This window comes from Ailuropoda melanoleuca, chromosome 13 (genome assembly GCF_002007445.2).
Source record: "Ailuropoda melanoleuca isolate Jingjing chromosome 13, ASM200744v2, whole genome shotgun sequence".
NCBI classification, from domain to species: domain Eukaryota; kingdom Metazoa; phylum Chordata; class Mammalia; order Carnivora; family Ursidae; genus Ailuropoda; species Ailuropoda melanoleuca.
In genome coordinates, this window is record NC_048230.1 from 11,365,443 (window position 1) to 11,386,571 (window position 21,129).

General features: G+C 37.3%; 1 protein-coding gene across 1 annotated transcript in view; it reads right to left on the reverse strand.

Moving 5' to 3' along the window:
• The window catches only part of APPBP2 (amyloid beta precursor protein binding protein 2), a 56,221-nt gene that overhangs the window by 20,579 nt on the left and 14,513 nt on the right, over window positions 1-21,129 (reverse strand). The window contains exons 2-4 of the mRNA XM_011230049.3: window positions 13,818-13,906; window positions 10,953-11,104; window positions 7,520-7,643 (exon numbers count right to left, since the gene is read on the reverse strand). Of these exons, the coding sequence (XP_011228351.1) occupies window positions 7,520-7,643; window positions 10,953-11,104; window positions 13,818-13,906 (365 nt within the window). The remainder of the gene's footprint in view (window positions 1-7,519; window positions 7,644-10,952; window positions 11,105-13,817; window positions 13,907-21,129) is intronic.

The following is a 21,129-nucleotide window of genomic DNA, read 5'->3' on the forward strand; positions in this document are numbered from 1 at the left end:
ATATATATATATATATATATATTTGAGAGAGAGACAGCGTGAACTACCCAAGTGCCCCCATCAGAACTTCTTAAAGGAGGTTCTCAGGGTAGACAGGGAAGAATTCTCCTAAGACGTTAACATTTGAGTTGACATCTAAATGATGAAGAAGCAATCATGTAAAGGTCTGGGAGGAAGCATGTTTCAAAAAGAAGGAATAACTGGAGAGCCTGGGTGGCTCAGTTAGTTGAGTGTCGGACTCCTGATTTCAGCTCAGGTCACGATCTCATGGTCTTAAGACCAAGCCCCATGTCGGGCTCCAAGCTAAGAGGGGAGTCTGCTTGGGGTTCTCTCTCTCTCCCTCTGTCTGCCCTCTCTCTCTAAAATAAATAAATAAATCTTAAAAAAGTTCTTTCAAACAGAAGGAATAAGTGCAAAGCCCTGAGAAAAGGAAAAAAATTCTGGCATAATCAAAGAACAGACAGAAGACCAACCTGTCTGAGGTATTATGAATAAAGGATTATATAAAAAGATGAAAAAGCAGAGATTAGAAAGATTTTATAGGGCCTTGCCAGTCAGGGTAAGAAATTTTGATTTTAACAGTGAGATATGATTTGATTTATCCTCTAGAACAACACTAACAGAATTTCCTGAAATGTTGTAGATCTGCTCTGCTCAATCTGGTCACCACTAGCCAGAAGTGGCTACTGAGCATCTCAAATGTGCCTAGTGTGACTGAGGACTGATTTTTAATTTTTAACTTTAATTTAAATAGTCATATAAGGTTGATGGCTACCTTACTGGACAGTACAACTCTGGAAGGATTCCTCTGGCTACACTGTGGAAAATGGATTATAGGGGTACCTGGGTGGCTTAGCTGGTTAAGCAGCTGCCTTCAGCTCAGGTCATGATCCCAGGATCCTGGGATAGAGTCAGGCATTGGGCTCCCTGCTCAGCGGGGAGCCTGCTTCTCCCTCTGCCCCTCCCCCTACTTGTGCTTGCTCTCGCCCGCTGGCTCTCTCTCAAATAAATAAATAAAAATTAAAAAAAAAAAAAAGAAAGAAAGCAATAAAGCCAAGAGTGGAAGCAAGGCAATCAGGACAGAGGTATTACAACAATCCAGAAGAAAAAAAGACCTTGACGAAAAAGAACACGTATCAGAGATACAGAGTTGATAGTTATCCAAATAGTTCATAGGAAAAGGTTAAACTCAAGCACAGGTTGTAAATTCACAGAATGAAAAGAACAGTATTCACCTCTCCTTTCTACAATACTAAGACCTGCATTTCCAACAACATTCACTGTAGGTATTCCTCCTAAAAATAAATTTCTAGAAATTATTTAATAATTGGCATATGATGGGGTAGCAAACTAAGTATTTTAAGCCAGAAAAGCACAGCTTGCTATTTTCTCCAGTCCCTGCTGGTTGTCTCTTGAAACAAAAGGGCAAATTAAACATATGGAGACTCTTCAGGGTCTGCACATCCATCTGGGCTGACATGCAGCAGGATGAAGGATTCAAGACACTTTTGGTCCAACTGAGGATCTAATTTTGCCTTAATACTCAGCCTAATGAAAAGGCACATTCTCAAGGTGCTCCAAATGTGGTTCTACAATGTAAGCATAGTATTTTATTATTTTAAAAAAAGGTTTTATTTTTAAGAGCAGTTTTAGGGGCGCCTGGGTGGCTCAGTCAGCTAACTGTCTGACTTCGGCTCAGGTCATAATCTCAGGGTCCTGGGATTGAGCCCTGTGTGGGTGGGGCTCCCCCCTGCTCAGCAGGGGTCTGCTTGTCCCTCTGCCCCCATAACCCCTGCTCATGCTTTCTTTCTCTCTCAAGTAAATAAATAAAATCTTAAAAAAAAAAAGAGCAATTTTTAGGCTCACAGTAAAACTGAGAAGGTACAGAGATTTCTCATATATTCTCTTTCTTATAGTATGTTATTTTTATGAGAAAATACAATCACATTTACCTGATCAAGAATTATTGTCAAAAACAGTTACATTTAATTGGTTAAACTATTCACTGTTTGAATGGCAAATATACAAGTTTTTTTTTTTTTTTAATATTTTATTTTTAAGTTACCTCTACACCCAACATGGGGCTCAAACTTACAACCCTGAGATCAGGAGACGCATGTTCTACTGACTGAGCCAGCCAGGCGCCCCTCCAAGTTTAGAAGTCATTAGTTTATGAATATATTCACTGTAAGACTAAGCAAAATGACTACTTTGATCCTCCTCAGACACAACAAAAATACAGTAAAAGTAAATGTGAAGGAAAATAATCTCTCTCCTGCTTGTTAAGAGTATGTCTCCAAGAACTATTTAAGAATTTTGGAAATACATGATAGACTGAAAGGAGAGGGTTAAATAATAAAGACGGTTATATATTCTTTTTTATTGTGGTGGAATATGTAACACAAATTTTGCCATATTAACCACTTTGAGCATACAATTCAGTGCCATTGTATTCACCATGTTGTGCAACAATCACCACCACCTATTTCCAAACTTTTTCATCACTCCAAAAAGAAACTCTGGGGGCGCCTCAGTGGCACAGCGGTTAAGCGCCTGCCTTCGGCTCAGGGCGTGATCCCAGCGTTATGGGATCGAGAGCCCCACATCAGGCTCCTCCCCTGGGAGCCTGCTTCTTCCTCTCCCACTCCCCCTGCTTGTGTTCCCTCTCTCACTGGCTGTCTCTCTGTCGAATAAATAAATAAAATCTTAAAAAAAAAAAAAAAAACTCTGTAACAAGCAATTGCTTCCCATTCTCCCTTTACCCCAGCTGTACCATTTTACACTCTCATTAGCAAGGATCCCAATTTCTCTGCATTCTTGTTAACACTTCACTTTTTTTTTCTTTAATTATAGCCATCCTGGGTATGTGTAAAGTGGTATCTCATGTTTGATTTTCCTTTCCCTAAAAATGATGCTGAACATCTTTTCATGTGCTTACTGGCTGTTTTATCCTCTTTTTGGACAACTGTGTACTTAAGTCCTTTACCCATTTTTTAATCAGGTTGTTTGTTGTTGTTGAGTTGTAGTTCTTGATACATTCTGGATACTAGACCCTTATCTGATATATGATCTGCAAATGTTTTCTCCAATTCCACTTTCTTGATAACATCCTTTGATGCATGTAGTTTTTTACTTTGATGAAATCCAACTGACCTGTGAACAGAGATGGTTTTACTTCTTTCTTTCCAATATGGATGCCTTTTTTTCTTTTTCTTGTCTAATTCCTTTAGTTAGAACTTTCAGGACAATGTTGAGTAACAGAAGTAGTGAAAACAGGCATCCTTGGTCTTGTTCTTGATCTCAGGGGCAAAGCTTTCAGTCTTTCACCATTAAGTATGATGTCAGCTGCAGGTTCTTCGTAAATGCTATCATGTTGAGGAACTCTTCTGTTCCCAGTTTTCTGAATGTTCAACTATGAAAAGATGTTGAATTTTGTCAAATGTCTCTTGTGTCTATTGAGAGGATTGTTTTTTTCTTTCTTTCGCTTTCCTTCTTTCTTTTTAAGATTTTATTTATCTGCGAGAGAGAGAGGGCACGTGCGTGTGCAAGCAGGGGAAGTAGCAGGCAGAAGGAAAAGCAGGTTTCCCGCTGAGCAACAAGCCTGATGTGGGACTCGATCCCAGGACCCTGGGATCATGACCTGAGCAGAAGGCAGATGCTTAATGGACAGAGTCACCCAGGCATCCCTCCTGCTTCCTTTTAATGTGGCATATTGGCTTCATTGACTTTCTTATGTTAATCATCGTTGCATCCCTGGAGTAAATCCCAATTAGTCATAGTGTATAATCCTTTTATATACTATTAGTTTGATTTGCTAGTATTTTGTTCAGGATTTTTACATCTGGGGATACCTGGGTGGTTCAGTCGGTTAAGCGTCTGCCTTCAGCTCAGGTCACGATCCCAGGGTCCTGGGATCGAGGCCTACATTGGGCTTTTCTTTTCTTTTCTTTTTTTTTTTTTAAAGATTTTATTTATTCATTTGAGAGAGAGATCACAGAGGGAGAGGAAGAAGCAGATTCCCCGCTGCACCAGGAGCCTGATACGGGACTCCATGTAGGGGTCTTATGATTCTACCTCTGGAAGGTTGGTAGTGATGCCTTGACTTGTATTTCTGATTTTAGTCATTTGCATCTTTTTTTTTTTTTTGGTCAGTCTGGTGTAGTTTTAATTTTAAGTGTGGGAGCAAAGCATTGTGTGATGTTGCAGACACTGCTGCTCCCTAACAGCCATTTTCCCCACCTCATGCTTGTTGGCAGAACCCTGATTTTGTTTAGGCATTGACCCCTTTCTCACAGGACTCAAGAATAAACCATGAGTAGTTTAAGCCAATCACAATGTAGTGGTCCTATTCTGCTTGCCAGTGATTGATTTAGAGGTCACCAAACGACCTAGCTCTGGCCAATGAGACTCCAAGATATGCTGGCTGAGTGGTTCCTGAGAAAGGTTTCCTGTCATTAAAGATAAAATATGATGCTTGGAAAAGAAGTCTTTCTTCTGCTGGACAATATGAAATCTGCATGTGATATTTCAAACCATGGCAGCATTCTTACGACCACGTGGGAGCTGGTCAAAGTCAAAACCAGCACCGAGGACAGAGAAGCAGACATACAGAAAAAATTTAGCTCCTTGATAACCCTTATGAATTCTGAATTAACCTAACCTGGGACACCCAACATTGTACTAATTTTCTTTTTATCAAATTCTCTGTATTTTTAGGGTATACTGCTTATACAGATGGCTGCTATCTTATTTGCTACACATGGGATTTATAATAACCTTTTCGGTGGGACTGTAGTGTATTAGCAATATCCCTTTTGTATCAACTAATGATTTTTATCCTGAACGTGGCTTTCTTGTTAATAATACTGTTTAGGGGTGTTTTAACAATATACAGATAGATTTCATTTTTTAACCCTCTTGGTAGATACCACGTTTACACAGAGGAATTGAGCCCATTTACATGTATTGTAATGATAGTTTATATTTGGTTTTAAGCTTTTCATATTATTTTTCATTTGTCATTTATCATTAGTTAGCTTTTTTTCATTTATCATACTTCGTTATTTTTCTCTCTTCTCTTTGTTTTTATCTAGTTTGGACAATTTTCCAATCATTCTTACCCCTATTCCCACTGCCCTAATTTAAAATGTCTATCATATTTTTCCATAAGTCATTACTTGAACATTAAATAATGATAGCCATTCCTACTCCACTCACCAAGATGAGACCTTTATAACACCTTCTTGTACCACTATATTTTCTCAAATGTGTATTTTTAAAATAGGCTATCATATATGCCCAATATAAAGCAACCTGAATATGGTAACAAGAGTCTCCATTTTCAATCCAAAAAGGTTTTTTGGGCTAACTTGAATACAAGTTTCAGGAATATAGAGGGTAACATTTTTAAACTTATAATATTTAAATCGTCTTTATGTTATGTTATATATACCTATCTAAGATCTAAATTAAATTTTTTATTTTTATTTTTTTAAAATATTTTATTTATTTATTTGACAGAGATAGAGACAGCCAGCGAGAGAGGGAACACAAGCAGGGGGAGTGGGAGAGGAAGAAGCAGGCTCATAGTGGAGGAGCCTGATGTGGGGCTCGATCCCATAACGCCAGGATCACGCCCTGAGCCAAAGGCAGACGCTTAACCGCTGTGCCACCCAGGCGCCCCTAAATTAAATTTTTTAAAGTTACTTTTACTCCTTGCAATTTATGAAATAATTTTATGCAAACTATCCACATACATCTTAAAATATTTACCTTCATCATCATCACAACTAGTTTTTGAGTCATCTAACAGTTTTTCAGAGTAAAATGTTTTTACTTGTTTGAAAATCAGAACTTGTGAGCCTGGTATGATGTTGCCAGAAATTTTATCCAAAGGTACCATAACCATTTGCAAAGCATTAAAATTGCTAAGCTTTTCTGACCCACCTAAGGCAAGTAGGTATCCACAATCTCCACAACCAAACCACTTATTGCATTACATTTTAAAGTAGTATTTAAAAAGGCAGTCAAGGGGTGCCTGGCTGGCTCAGTTGGAAGAACATGCGATTTGATCTCAGCTGATCTTGGGGTCGTGAGTTAGAACCCCGTGTTAGGTACAGAGATTATGCAAAGTAAATAAATAAACTTTAAAAAGGCGGTTAATAGAAATATCTAACATAACTATAAGATTATGACCTCAAGAATAATTCTCAATGTGTTAAATTCCATTATTCCCTCAAAATGAAAATTCTGCCAGGTGGTCTCTCTGAGCTTCCTGACACTGGCAGTGGCTGAGTTTTCAGGCTAACATTTCTTTTCCAAATAGTACTGTGTTGTTCAAAATGATACACTTGAAAGAACATCACATTACATGAGGGGCTTTGTAAGGCAACTCTCTTTACTAAAGGCTCATTTTCAGGGGAAAAAAAAAAATCTTACCTGACATTTAATAGTATGTGGTAACTGAGAATTTGTTTAGTATTATTTCTAAAATTTCCCTTTCATTTCCACTTTGAAAAAAAATCCTTACTTAAGACATATTATAAATTCCCAATTTGTTCTTCATTCTCTTTCTACTTCATTTACATGTAACTACATATTACAATATTCAATGCTTACCACCATTTCTGTACCTTCTCCTATCCTGAGAATTGTTATTACTGAGCTTTTATTTGGTTAGAGAAATTCCTTGAGTATTTTCCTCAGCTCAAGTACATGGAAGTATACTGCATCCCTATATATTTGAAAATTCTTTATTTTACTCTAAAAGCTGGTGAAGCATAGCATTTTCCCTCAATAACAGAGATACTTCTACTGTCTTCCAGCTTCCAATTTCTATGTATTCTTTGATTTTAGGAAATCCAATTGTGTAGGCCTCAGAGTTCTTTTTAAATTTAGATTCAAGTCTTTCCCCCCAGCAGTTCAGGAAGTTCCTTTTCACACGTAAAATTCCAAAAATACACCAATACAGTAACTGTGATTATTTCTGGGCAATAGAATTATAGATAATATTTATTCTCTTAATTTTGTTACATGCATGGAAAAAATACAGTAAAAACAAAGAGTTACTCTTCTAGACTTGTTTGCCTTTCCTTTAAGTACATGTTAAAAAATGCATTTTTAAAGAAAACAGTTCTTTGTAAGTTAAATACTAATCTTCTTACACACAATTCTAGAAATGTAAACAGCAAGAGTAAAAAAATAACACCCAAGAAAAACATAAACTTATTTTACCAGCATCCAGTGTCTAGCACAGTTCTGAGTACACTGAGGCACTTAATAAATATTTGTTGAGTGAACAGAACATACAAGCTCTATGACAAAGCAAAAAAAATATTAAGCTAAGATGACTACAGCAAGTTGACTACATTCCGGAGATGAGAGACAGGAGGCCAGGCTAACAAAACTGTGACATGTAACTATCACCTCAGAGGTTTATTCAAGTGTTGGAGTACGCTTATAAGAGCTAAAACTATAAAAGTCACTAAGCGCCATTACAGTAGGATCTGTTCCAACTTACCTCACACAACATTCTACCGCACGAAACCAATGAAGCATCTCATCGTGTAGAGTACACAACTGAAGACAGGACAGAAAAACTTTCTCAGCATCACTGTACCAGCCTGCATCCGAAAGAAAGCCACCTAAAGGATAAGAAAACCAGTAACTTTAAATAATAAATAAAGCACTTAAAAACTAAAGTGACATGCTTAAAATTAGTTTCATCCAGGAGGGCACGTATTGCATGGTGCACTGGGTGTTATACGCAACTAATGAAGCATCAAACTTTACATCGGAATTTGGGGATGTACTGTATGGTGATTAACATAATATAATAAAATAAAATTAAAAAAAAATGAGTTTCATCTAAAATGGGGGCGCCTGGGTGGCACAGCGGTTAAGCGTCTGCCTTCGGCTCAGGGCGTGATCCTGGCGTTATGGGATCGAGCCCCACATCAGGCTCCTCCGCTATGAGCCTGCTTCTTCCTCTCCCACTCCCCCTGCTTGTGTTCCCTCTCTCGCTGGCTGTCTCTATCTCTGTTGAATAAATAAATAAAATCTTTAAAAAATAAATAAATAAAAATAAAATAAAATGAAAATATCTCTCGCTGGCTGTCTCTATCTCTGTTGAATAAATAAATAAAATCTTTAAAAAATAAATAAATAAAAATAAAATAAAATGAAAATACCTCTCTCGCTGGCTGTCTCTATCTCTGTTGAATAAATAAATAAAATCTTTAAAAAATAAATAAATAAAAATAAAATTAAATGAAAATACCCATAATATTGAAGTCCTGTGTTTGGCCCAAAGCAAAGATACCATGAAATAAAAAATAAACAAAACAAAAAAACTTTTAAACTAGGGGAATTAAAGTTGAGGTCTTGAATAAGGAGTCGAGAGTTTTAATCCTCTAAAAATACTCCACAGCCTAAGAACTGACATTTTCCAGTTAATTAGCCATATATTCTAATGATCCTAACATTTTCAACTCGCAGGGTAAACATAACTTTTCAATCTCTCCATACCCAATTTCAAAGAACATCTCAATAAAGCTATCATTTAAAAAATCAGCTCCATCACTGTATACACTTTTGGTATGAATTTTTTTTTTCACTATTTTGGTAATTTTAGGATCCAGACCGATAATTTAACTGAGTTTGTTAGAATATGGTTCTATCTCCAACATATTTCTTCAATCTGGCTCATTACACTGGCCAGATACTGGTATAAATGTTTGTGGAGATGACAGAGGACCTCAATGAACACTAATTTTCCTGCCTTTCACTTTTGTTGGTTCTAAAGTTGTTCTCCCAAAGATTTTTACACAACTGTCTAGGACTAAAGGGATGTCGGGGCACCTGAGTGGCTCAGTAATTAAGCATCTGCCTTCAGCTCAGGGAGTGATCCCAGCGTTGTGGGATCGAGCCCCGCATCAGGCTCCTCCACTATGAGCCTGCTTCTTCCTCTCCCACTCCCCCTGCTTGTGTTCCCTCTCTCGCTGGCTGGCTCTCTCTCCGTCAAATAAATAAATAAAATCTTGGAAAAAAAAAAAAAAGGACTAAAGGGATGTCAACCTTAACATTCACAGAGATCACACTCTCTTGTTAGAGATGTTCTTTGGTCACAATTCTGGGTTGCAGTTTATATTCCATGGACTACCAAAGGATAAATGCTGAGTGGTTTTTTTAAAAAAGAAAGTTCTGAAGTTCCTCCAGCAAACTGTCTCTATGACCAATACAAAGAAATATTCTAAGACTAAAGGAAATGATCATGAAAATGTGTTGGCAAAGAAAGTATGTGTGCATGTGTAAGACAGCTAAAACACACATGTGCAAGTGAGAAGTTAAACAAGAGTCTGTACTGATGGAACAGTCCTATATCCTGATAGTAATGACGGATGTAGGAATCTTTACATGCAATCAACTGCACAGAGACACACATAGACAGGAGTATATGTAAAAACTTGAAAATTAAATAAGGTATATAGTTAACGGTATTAAACCAGTGTCAATTTCTGGTTTTGATATTGTCTGTGAATCTACAATTATTTAAAAAAATTTTTTTTAAAGATTGCATTTATTTGACAGAGACAGAGCGCGCACAAAAAAGGGGAGCGTGGCAGAGGGAGAAACAGGCTCCCCACTGAGCAGGGAGCCCAATGTGGGGCTCAATCCCAGGGTCCTAGGATCGTGACTTGAACTGAAGGCAGATGCCCAACCGAGCCACCTAGGCACTCCATCAAAAAATTTTTAAATAGAAAGTGAGAAGGGTAGCAATAACCTTAATAAGTAGTTGCCTGAAACGTACTTATCTATGTAGATTTGTAAACAACATATAAAATATTATATAAACTTCAAACATTTTTCTCTATGTAACATATAAAAGCTTCGCAGATTCATTTCCCATGTATGTTTTCATTATTTTCCTAACATCCGCATGAGGAAACACAAGATTACCCTTATTTTAGAGCCTCAAAACAGACCCCAAAAGGATTAAGTCCCATGTCACAGCATATGGTATGCTGGTGAAAGAGGCTGCTGGCAGCATGACATGTAGCAAGGTATATGGCGTGGATCTACAGACACAGGATTCTAAACTTTTAGCACACTACCAGCTATGGGACTAGAGCAAGTTAATTTTTCTGAATCCTTCCTCATTCGTAAAGTGCTGTTAGTACCATCACAATACTGAAATGTTGTAAGGATTTAAAAAGGTAACATTTAGGGGCGCCTGGGTGGCGCAGTCGTTAAGCGTCTGCCTTTGGCTCAGGGCGTGATCCCAGCGTTCTGGGATCGAGCCCCACATCAGGCTCCTCCGCTAGGAGCCTGCTTTTTCCTCTCCCACTCTCCCTGCTTGTGTTCCCTCTCTTGCTGGCTGTTTCTGTCAAATAAATAAATAAAATCTTAAAAAAAAAAAAAAAGGTAACATTTGGGGCGCCTGGGTGCTCAGTCGGTTAAGTGTCCCACTCTTAATTTCAGCTCAGGTTATGATCTCAAGGTTGTGAGACTGAGCCCTTTGTCAGGGGCAGAGAGATTCTCTCTCTCCCTCTGTCCCTCCTCCCCCCGCCAAAGATGACATTTAAATGCCTACTGTAGGGGCACCTGGGTGGCTCAGTCGGTTAAGCATCTGCCTTCAGCTCAGGTCGTGATACCTGCTCCTCAGCAAGGAGCCTGCTTCTCTCCCTCCCTCTGCCACTCCCCCTGCTTGTACTCTCTCTCTCTCACTCTCTCAAATAAATAAATAAAATCTTAAAAAATAAATAAATAAATGCCTACTTTAGTGTTTGGCCCAAAGTTAACATTCAATAAATCACACCTAATTTTTCCCATGTTTTTCTCATAATCTCCTTATGTAGACTTTGGGAATGCCCTGGTCGAATCTTTTATTGTTAGTAGGTTTAATACAAGTCATATTATAGGACAAAACAATCCTCTATTTTACTATTACTTACCTAAAACAAAGCCAACCTGAATGGCTTTTTCTTTTACTGCAGCATCTGACTCTGCTATGTAAGAGCACCGCCTACTGAATGAGTAGGCCAAGACTGAAGCAACTTTCACACCATGATCCATCAAAGCCTGGAAACAATGATGAAGCAAATGTCTGCAAGAAAAGAGGTTATTTTATAAAGGTAACATATTTTATAATTTTAGAAAGTGCTAGCTTGTTCTTAAAAAAATAACAGTACCATTATTTCCTAGATGGAACAAGATAAAAAACCTTTTGCCTTATGAATTATGAGGGTACAATAATCCACAATTTAGCCTAATATCTTTTTTAGTAGATCATTGAGTGATCCTGTATGTGTAAACTAATGGTAGTAAAGAGTAAACTTACTTTTAAAAACCAAATCATCTTATAACTCAACAATAACCCAATTCAGAAATGGGCAATGGATTTGAAGAGAGATTTCACCAAAGAAAATATACAAATGACCAACAAGCACACGAAAAGATGATCAACATCATTAATCATTAGGGACATGCAAAACAAAATCACACCCAGTAGGATGTGATTACTATTCTAAAAAAATGATGGCAAAAATATGTAAACATTGGAACTCTCCTACATTGAGAGTAGGAATGTAAAATGGCACAGCTACTATGGAAAATAGTTTTGAGGTTACTAAAAAAGTTAAACATAGGGTGATCATATGTATACACCCTAGTTATATATACAAAAGAATTGAAAACATATGTCCACACAAAATCTTGTCCATAAATGTTCACAAGCAGCATTATCAGAATAGCCAAACAGCCAAAATGTTCATCAACAGATGACTAGATAAACAAGACATAGTATATTCATACAATGGAAAATTATTCAGCCATAAAAGAAAGAAGTACTGATATAAGCAACAACATGAATAAACCTTCAAAACATTAAGTAAAAGAAGCCAGTCAGAAAAGACCATATACTGTATGATTCCCTTTATATGAAGTGTCTAGAAAAGGTAAAATCAGAGACAGAAAGTTGATTAATGGTAGGCCAGGGTAAGGGGAAATAGGAAGTGACTGTTAATGGGTACAGGGTTTCTTTTTGGGGTGATGAAAATGTTCTAGAATTAGACAGTGGTGATGGCTGCAAAACCTTGTGAATATGCTAAAAGCCACTGAATTGTACAATTTAAAATGGTGAATGTGGTGGTATGTGAATTATAACTCAATAAAAAATTTTTAAATAACAAAATTGTAAATAACGGAATCACTGCTTTGGATAAAGGGGAAAAGAGTCAAACTACATGCTTTTAGTTTCACAAATATATTAAACACTTACCAAGGATTTGGACTTGGTGAAAGATAACCTGAGAGATGAAAGAGAGGTATTCCACTAAATCTTTACAACGGCCAAGTTTAGAATTGGATAGAGAAATTCAAATCCCAGAAAGCTAATCTTTTCTTAGAAAATGTTTTTAAAAAGTTTTTCTGTAGCCTTCTTTTACCAAAATGAAGTTCTCATTTATGTTTTTTTTTTTACAGATTAATTTTAATTATTCAACTGAAAGTTTCTCTGTAGTACAAAGGCCACATTTCCAAGTTATCCCTGAACAGTGAAATTATGTTAATTATTTACTTGCCTATTTTATCATTCTTCTCTAAAATACAAAATTCACGAAGAAGAGGCGTTGCAGATCTTATTCACTGCCATTATCCCAGCGTTTTGAGCAGTACCTAACACATACTAGGCATTCAACAAGTATATACTTAATTTGTTGAACAAATGAAATAACTTGGCAATATTCATATTAGAGATTAGCAGCATTTTGTAAAAACTACATTCTTATTTTCCTAGGGTTAGGAAAAAGAAATGGCTTTTATTTTTTTAAAGATTTTTTTTTTTAATTTTTATTATTTATTCGACAGAGATAGAGACAGCCAGCGAGAGAGGGAACACAAGCAGGGGAAGTGGGAGAGGAAGAAGCAGGCTTACAGCGGAGGAGCCTGACGTGGGGCTCGATCCCAGAACGCCGGGATCACGCCCTGAGCCGAAGGCAGACGCCTAACCGCTCTGCCACCCAGGCGCCCCAAAGAAATGGCTTTTAAAGCAAATTTCAGGAAGAATGCTAAAGAAAATAGCAAGTATAATCAAAGGCTGTGTCACCTATACTTGTATGTGGCTCTTACTACCTGGTAACAGCTACAATGGGGAAGATGAATTCAATCTCCTTTTCTTGAACACAAAAAGCAAGGTGGTATTGATGGTTTCACCAACATTGTAACAGCTACAATGGGGAAGATGAATTCAATCTCCTTTTCTTGAACACAAAAAGCAAGGTGGTATTGATGGTTTCACAACATTGTAACAGCTACAATGGGGAAGATGAATTCAATCTCCTTTTCTTGAACACAAAAAGCAAGGTGGTATTGATGGTTTCACAACATTGTAACAGCTACAATGGGGAAGATGAATTCAATCTCCTTTTCTTGAACACAAAAAGCAAGGTGGTATTGATGGTTTCACAACATTGTAACAGCTACAATGGGGAAGATGAATTCAATCTCCTTTTCTTGAACACAAAAAGCAAGGTGGTATTGATGGTTTCACAACATTGTAACAGCTACAATGGGGAAGATGAATTCAATCTCCTTTTCTTGAACACAAAAAGCAAGGTGGTATTGATGGTTTCACAACATTGTAACAGCTACAATGGGGAAGATGAATTCAATCTCCTTTTCTTGAACACAAAAAGCAAGGTGGTATTGATGGTTTCACAACAATGGGAGCGCACTTAATGCCACTGAAGTACACTTAACAAGTTACAATGGTAAAATTCAGGTATGTATAGTTGACCATAATCTTTAAAAAGTGATTTTACCTTTTATCCAAAGCTCTCAATACTTTAGCAAAAACTTCCAATTCACAAAACTCACTGCCCAGTTGACATAAGCGTCCCTGTTGGTAAAGCTGAAATGAAAATGAAAAAGGTAATTTAAAAATGTTAATTTTAATTTCTATTTTATACTTATGGATATAATTTGATGGACTTAATATTTGATGATTTAATGGCTACTACCCAAAGTCGGTATGATCACATAGCAGTAACAGGAAACATATTTCTGCTAAGAGAAATATAACACTAAATTAACAAAATTAACAATATTTTTTAGAGGGGGGGGAAGGGGCAAAGGGAAAGAGACAATCCTAATCAGGCTCCATGCCCAGTGTGAAGCATGAACACAGGGCTCAATCTCACAACCCTGGGATCATGACCCGAGCTGAAACCAAGAGTCAAATGCTTAACTGACCCAAGCACACCTAAATTAACAAATTTCTACAATTCATATAAAACATTTTAATACTTGTACATAAAGTTAAAAATTAATATTTATAAAATAATATCTGGTGCATATTAAATACTACAAAGTGCTACATAATTATTTATTAAACTTAAAAAATTATGGGGCACCTAGGTGGCTCAGTCAGTTAAGCATGGGCCTTCAGCTCAGGTCATGATCTCAGGGTCCTGGGATGGAGTCTCATGTCAGGCTCCCTGGTCAGCAGGGAGTCTGCTTCTCCTTTTCCCTCTGCTCCTCTCCTGCTCATGCTCTCTCTCTCTTTCTCAAATAAATAAGTAAAATCTTTAAATAAACATAAGTTATATTCAAGGAACTTTTAAAATTAATTTTCCTTAAACAAAACTGGGTAGTTAATGTAAAATTATCAAAATAACCCATTTTTTAAAAATTTTTTTACTATGTTATGTTAGTCACCATACAGTACATCCTTAGTTTTTGATGTAGCATTGTTTGCATATAATACCCAGTGCTCCATGAAATACGTGCCCTCCTTAATACCCATCGCCAGGATAGCCCCTTCCCCCACCTCCCTCCCCTCTAAAACCCTCAGTTTGTTTCCCAGAGTCCATAGCCTCTCGTGGTTCATTCCCCCTTCTGTTTACCCCGCCTTCATTCTTCCCTTCCTTCTCCTACTGATCTCCCTGCTATTTCTTATGTTCCACAAATGAGTGAAACCATATGATAACTGTCTTTCTCTGTTTGACTTATTTCACTTAGCATATTCTCCTCCAGTCCCATCCATGTTGCGGCAAATGTGGGGTAATCGTTCTTTCTGATGGCTGAGTAATATTCCATTGTATATATGGACCACATCTTCTTTATCCATTCGTCTGTTGAAGAGCATCTCGGCTCCTTCCACAGTTTAGTTATTGTGGACAATGCTGCTATGAATATCGGGGTGCATATGGCCCTTATCTTCACTACGTCTGTATCTTTGGGGTAAATACCCAGTAGTGCAATTGCTGGGTCATAGGGTAGCTCTATTTTTAACTTTTTTGAGGGATGTCCACACTGTTTTCCAAAGTGGCTGTACCAACTTGTATTCCCACCAACAGTGTAAAAGGGTTCCCATTTCTCCAACATTTGTTATTTCTTGCCTTGTCAATTTTTGCCATTCTAACTGGTGTAAGGTGGTAACTCAGTGTGGTTTTGATTTGAATTTCCCTGATGGCTAATGATTTTGAACATTTTTTCATGAGTCTGTTAGCCATTTGTAAGTCTTCATTAAAATAACCCATGTTCTATCAACAGACGCCCAACCATCTGAGCCACCCAGGCACCCCTAGGCACTTAACTCTTAGCTCAGTTGATAGAACAAGGGTTTCAGAAAGAGGACAAGATCTAGAATTCATTTGCCAAATGGGCCAGTTAACTTTGTGCTGGGAAAATATACCACAAACTCAGTCAGCTAGTTCTTGGGGATAAATCACTAGTCACAATGGAAGCCAGGTCAAATAAGGTAGATATTTTAATGCAAATCAATAATGACAGCTGTGAAAAATCCCTAACAACTGCTGAAGAGCAGAAGAGACAAGGGACCACACATGCCCAGGAAGGCAAGGCAGAAATGTTGTTTTCACACAAAATGGTTAGATACTCATATTAACAGTAAACCTTTGTAAGGAATGATTATTTTGGAGATGATTATGTTTTCTGCTATAGAAAGAGCTTCTAAGAATGTACACAGTAAAATTCACTATTACTAATCACTGTTATACTGACTTTGACTATTAACCAAAAGAGAATAACTCGGGGAAAATAAAGCTGAGTATTTATAACCTAATCCCTATTTGGGGGCTTAGCAATGTGATAAATTTTTGATCTGGGGCAGAAAAACAAATTCAGTTAACCAAATAAATATCTACACATAGTCCAAAAACAGTACAGAACAAAAAAATTTTTGCTTCTTACCGAAATAACATCATTAGCAAAATTAAAGCTTAGAGTTTAAGACAGGAGAAATGAAAACAAGTTGTACAACTTTTTTTGCCTACACTCACTAGTCAAGTAAAGGCAGTTAACCTCGTATGTTCTACGACTCACAGTATCCCTTTACTGACTAAAAATTGATATACCCTACTAAATGGGATTTGAAACTAAAATTTAGAGAAGTTGCTTCCTTATTTATAATCATAAATATATTGTAAATATGCCCTTATTAACACAACCCCCCCTTTACTCAGCTGTTCAATTTTTCTAGCTAAAAATGGGTTCACATTTAAATTCTGGGAAGAGGGTAATGATTTAATTGTTTCAAATTATCCTTACCAGGTTTATGCAAAAAATACAAATTTACACATTCTATGAACAGGATTTCTGGACACTGATTCAGAGTAAAAGTAGCATTTAATGCTTACAAAGATCTAATGTGCCAGGCAGTGTTCTAAGTGCTTTTCATAAGTAACTCATTCTTTCCTTTCATAGATAAGGAAATTGAGGCATATAAAGTTAAATAACTTGCTCAAAACCACACAATTAGGAAGTGGTAAAGAACAAATCTGGCCCCAGGCAGTCTGTCTCTACATCCATGTTCTTAATAACTTACACTAGACTGCCTCTTGAAGATAATCTATTAGGAAGTAAGAGTACATATAAAAGGGTAATGTTTAACATTTTATAGAAGATTTAAAGAATAATTCCTTCATAGATTCATACAGCTTATGGAGCAGAGCTTGGAGAAAAGGAAACTGAGGCTCCAGATTCCTTGGCCATGATTCTGATTAGATTTTTAAAAATCTGACTTATTTCAGTTCATTATTACAGTGTTTCATATTTTCTTTTTTTTTTTTTTTAAGATATTATTTATTTGCCAGAGAGAGCAAGAGTGCACAAGCAGGGGGTAGTAGCAAGCAGAGGGAGAAGCAGGCTCCCCGATGAACAAGGAGCCCCATGCGGGACTCTACCCCAAGATCCTGGGATTGTGACCTGAGCCAAAGGCAGCCACTTAACCGACTGAGCCACCCAGGCATCCCAACAGTATTTCATATTCTGCACCCAAAGAATAATGAGGCTATTAAAGGACTTTATGAACTACTTTTAGCTATTGGTTCTTTAAGGAAAATAGCTTATTTTTAGAAGTAGGTAAACTACCTCCCAACAGGTGTGAAAACATGTCTGTTTTAAAATAAAACAAGAACAGGGACGCCTGGATGGCTCAGTTATGGGTCCGACTCTTGATTTCCACTCAGGTCATGATCTCAGGGTTGTGAGATCAAGCCCCACATTGGGCTCATGCTGGGAGTGGAGTCTGTTTAAGATTCTTTCTCTGCCCCTCACCCTACTTAAAAAGAAAAAAACCCACCTAGAACAATATTGTACAGGTATGAAGACAAACCAGTCAATGCAACAAAATGCAAAGTTCAAAAGCAGACCTTGGTATGTGTAAAAAATCAGCATATGACAAAAGAAAAAATTTTTAAATCACTGAAGAAGCAGCTAATAAAGAGTACATAAAAAATGGGGAAACAAAGTAAGATGCCTCCTGATAAAATATAGCAAAAATAAATTTCAGACTTAAATCACAGTAGTGTTAAAGGTCACCTGGTAAACACTGCCTTTTGAAACATTGTTATCACAGGCAAAAATCATAAAGTAAGAGATAAGTGATTACATAAAACACTAAAATGCCCATAAATATAAAATATGATAAACTATTATAAACAATTTAAAATACAACAAAACTGAGTAAAATATTAGTAACACAACCGTGTAAGAGTTAGTATCTTTAAGACACAAAGGGATGAAACTCCTGGGGATGTTTTAGAAGAAAAGTCTTCCAGAGATTAGAGTAAAAATCTTATAATATATCGAAGGAAAAACTATTGCAAGGCCAAAGCAAACAGCCCCAAACCCAGAAAACTCTTTGGGCGATAAACATGGGGATAAAGGCTTCCTTAACCCAAGGGATTTTTAATTGGCATGGGTACTTTCCCAGCCAATTCAAGATCACCACAGGCTAAGAGTGAACTGCTTAGTTTTGACAACAGATTAGCATACAAAATAATCTAAGCTAATTCCCAACAACAAAAACTTGGAAAGGTCTAGAAAAAAATATAAAAGAAACTGAGTTCAAACTATGGTCTAAGAGTAAGCTATGAAAAGTCACACACAGACACAATCTATGAAACTCATGTACCTCACTCAAGTTTGAACTTACCCCCTCTTTAAGAGTCGTTAAAGAGCAAAAATCTTCAGAAATGAAAAGGAATTATCAAGGAAAAATTACCATGACACATAAAATGAACAAGCTTCAGAAAAGTTTGAATACTATAACTCCACTTTTGTTTTTAAATTACATATCTACAATTATATATATATGTACGTTTTTAAAAAAAAATCTGGACGAAATTCAATAAACTGTACATCCATGAGATAGGGTTTCCATTTCAAATCTTCTACCTGGATTACTCCAAAGGTTTGGTAAGAACTGGCTTCTCCATAAGCGCTCTTGTCCACTTCCAATCAACTGTGCAAACAGTAGCCAGAATGATCTTTTTAAAATGTAAATTATTTCATGCCATTCCTTGTTTAAAACTTTTCAAGGGCAGTGTCACTGTGAACGTAATTCAAAATCTTTAATGTGGTTTACGAGTCCCTAAAAGTCCTCTGACCCCTGCCTATGTTTCAAACCTCACCTTTTTACCATTCTTTCTCCCTATCCCCTACATTCCTGCCACATTAGCTTTCTTTTAGCTCTACCTTACCTTGTGACTTTTGCACACAGACGCTACTGCCTCCACATGAAGCATGAGTACCCTGATTCTTTGCCTGGTTAATCTGTATCTCTTCCCAATGGTCTCAACTAATATGTCGCTTTCTCATAGAGACCTTCCCTTGACTCCCCAATCTAAATTCTGTTCCCTGTTATACTTTCTCATGACATGTTGTATTTTTCCTCCATAGTAACATCAAAACATGCATACAGTTACCACTATATCCCCAATACCCAGCACAAGCTCCTAGTATTGGATACACATTCAGTGCTTTCTGAATCCATAACCAAAACTGGTAGTGATCTACTTTGGACGGAACTCAACCTCAGAAGAAACAAAGCGCCCAAATTCATCTAAAGAAGTTGACACTTAGGGAAAAGCCCCAACTTCATACATAGTTACTTACTGTCTCTCACCCACACTGTAATCACCTTATTAGGCATAATCTTAGGTCTTGTCTCTATAGCACTCTATATAGAATAGTGCTCATGCAATAAACTCTGAGAACAAATGTAAATGCAAACTTAATATGCTAGTGATGAAGAACATAAACTGCCAGTACCTAAATGGAAAAATCAAGAACAAAATCTAAATAACAGCTACTTAAATTTATAGATAAAAATACGTGTTTCCTATTTTAACATTTAGCTTACTGAACCTGTTTTATCTTTGATTTTTCACATCAAAGGCAAGAAAACTGCAGCTAGGAATATTCTACCTATTATTTCTTTTTATCAAGATAATAAATATCAGCAACATTTGTGCAAGGCACTGTGCTAGGTATTAGAGATACAGTGGTGACTACCACTACAGGAATACAAACTCAGTAATTGTCTTCTGATCTCAAAAAAAACCAAAAACCAAAAACCAAAAAACCACCATAGGATCTGTTACAGCAGAAAAATAATGTTCACAGATTATACAATGGAGATAAGCAGAGTGTTTTAGTAGCACAAATAAAATATCTATATCCACTCTAAGAAAAATTTCAGCTGAGTTTTTAAGAGGAACAGAAGTAAAGCTTCTGGGGGCGCCTGGGTGGCACAGCGGTTAAGCGTCTGCCTTCGGCTCAGGGCGTGATCCCGGCGTTATGGGATCGAGCCCCACATCAGGCTCCTCTGCTATGAGCCTGCTTCTTCCTCTCCCACTCCCCCTGCTTGTGTTCCCTCTCTCGCTGGCTGTCTCTATCTCTGTCAAATAAATAAATAAAATCTTAAAAAAAAAAGAAGTAAAGCTTCTGGGGGCGCCTGGGTGGCACAGTGGTTGAGCGTCTGCCTTCGGCTCAGGGCGTGATCCTGACGTTATGGGATCGAGCCCCACATCAGGCTCTTCTGCTATGAGCCTGCTTCTTCCTCTCCCACTCCCCCTGCTTGTGTTCCCTCTCTCACTGGCTGTCTCTCTGTCGAATAAATAAAATAATATCTTTAAAAAAAAAAAAAAGAAGTAAAGCTTCTGGTAGAGCAGGGCAGACAGCAGTGACACGTCATGAAAACCTTCCAGCTCCTTTTCAAACAAAGGGAAATGCTGAATAAAATATCAGAAAATAACTTTTGGATAAATAGCTGAGCTTGAAACCAAGACCAAAAACTTCACAGCTGTCAAAAATTAAGAAGACGCAAACTCAAAAACAGCTGGGAAAGGAAGAAAAACAGAATAGGTTATACCTCTGAATGACTGTGGGCAGAGTGCAAACACCAGATAGGAAGGAGTCCAGGCAGCAGATCCTGTTAAGCAAAGGGACCTGGAGCTGAACTACCTACCTAAGCCAGGAATAAAAGAGTCAAAAATATTCACAGCCTTAAAAGTCTGTTATGAAAAACTGAAACCTCCAACCTAAGACACATATGAATCATCAGTCCAAATTCATACTACCTAAATGATTTACAGACCCCAAACCCAGAACCTGGTATTAAAAACTGGTCTGAAACTGGTGAAACCCATGAAGTCCCCACAGATACAAAAGCTAAGACACCTTGAAGGGATGATGAAAATGTTTTATAATCGTGATCACTGAAATCTAGACTGCAGGAAACTCTGTAGTGTCTATAGGACAAAGGATCCTGTTTCTTCAACAAATAAATTGCAAAGACATGAAAACAGATGGAAAGGGAACCTACAG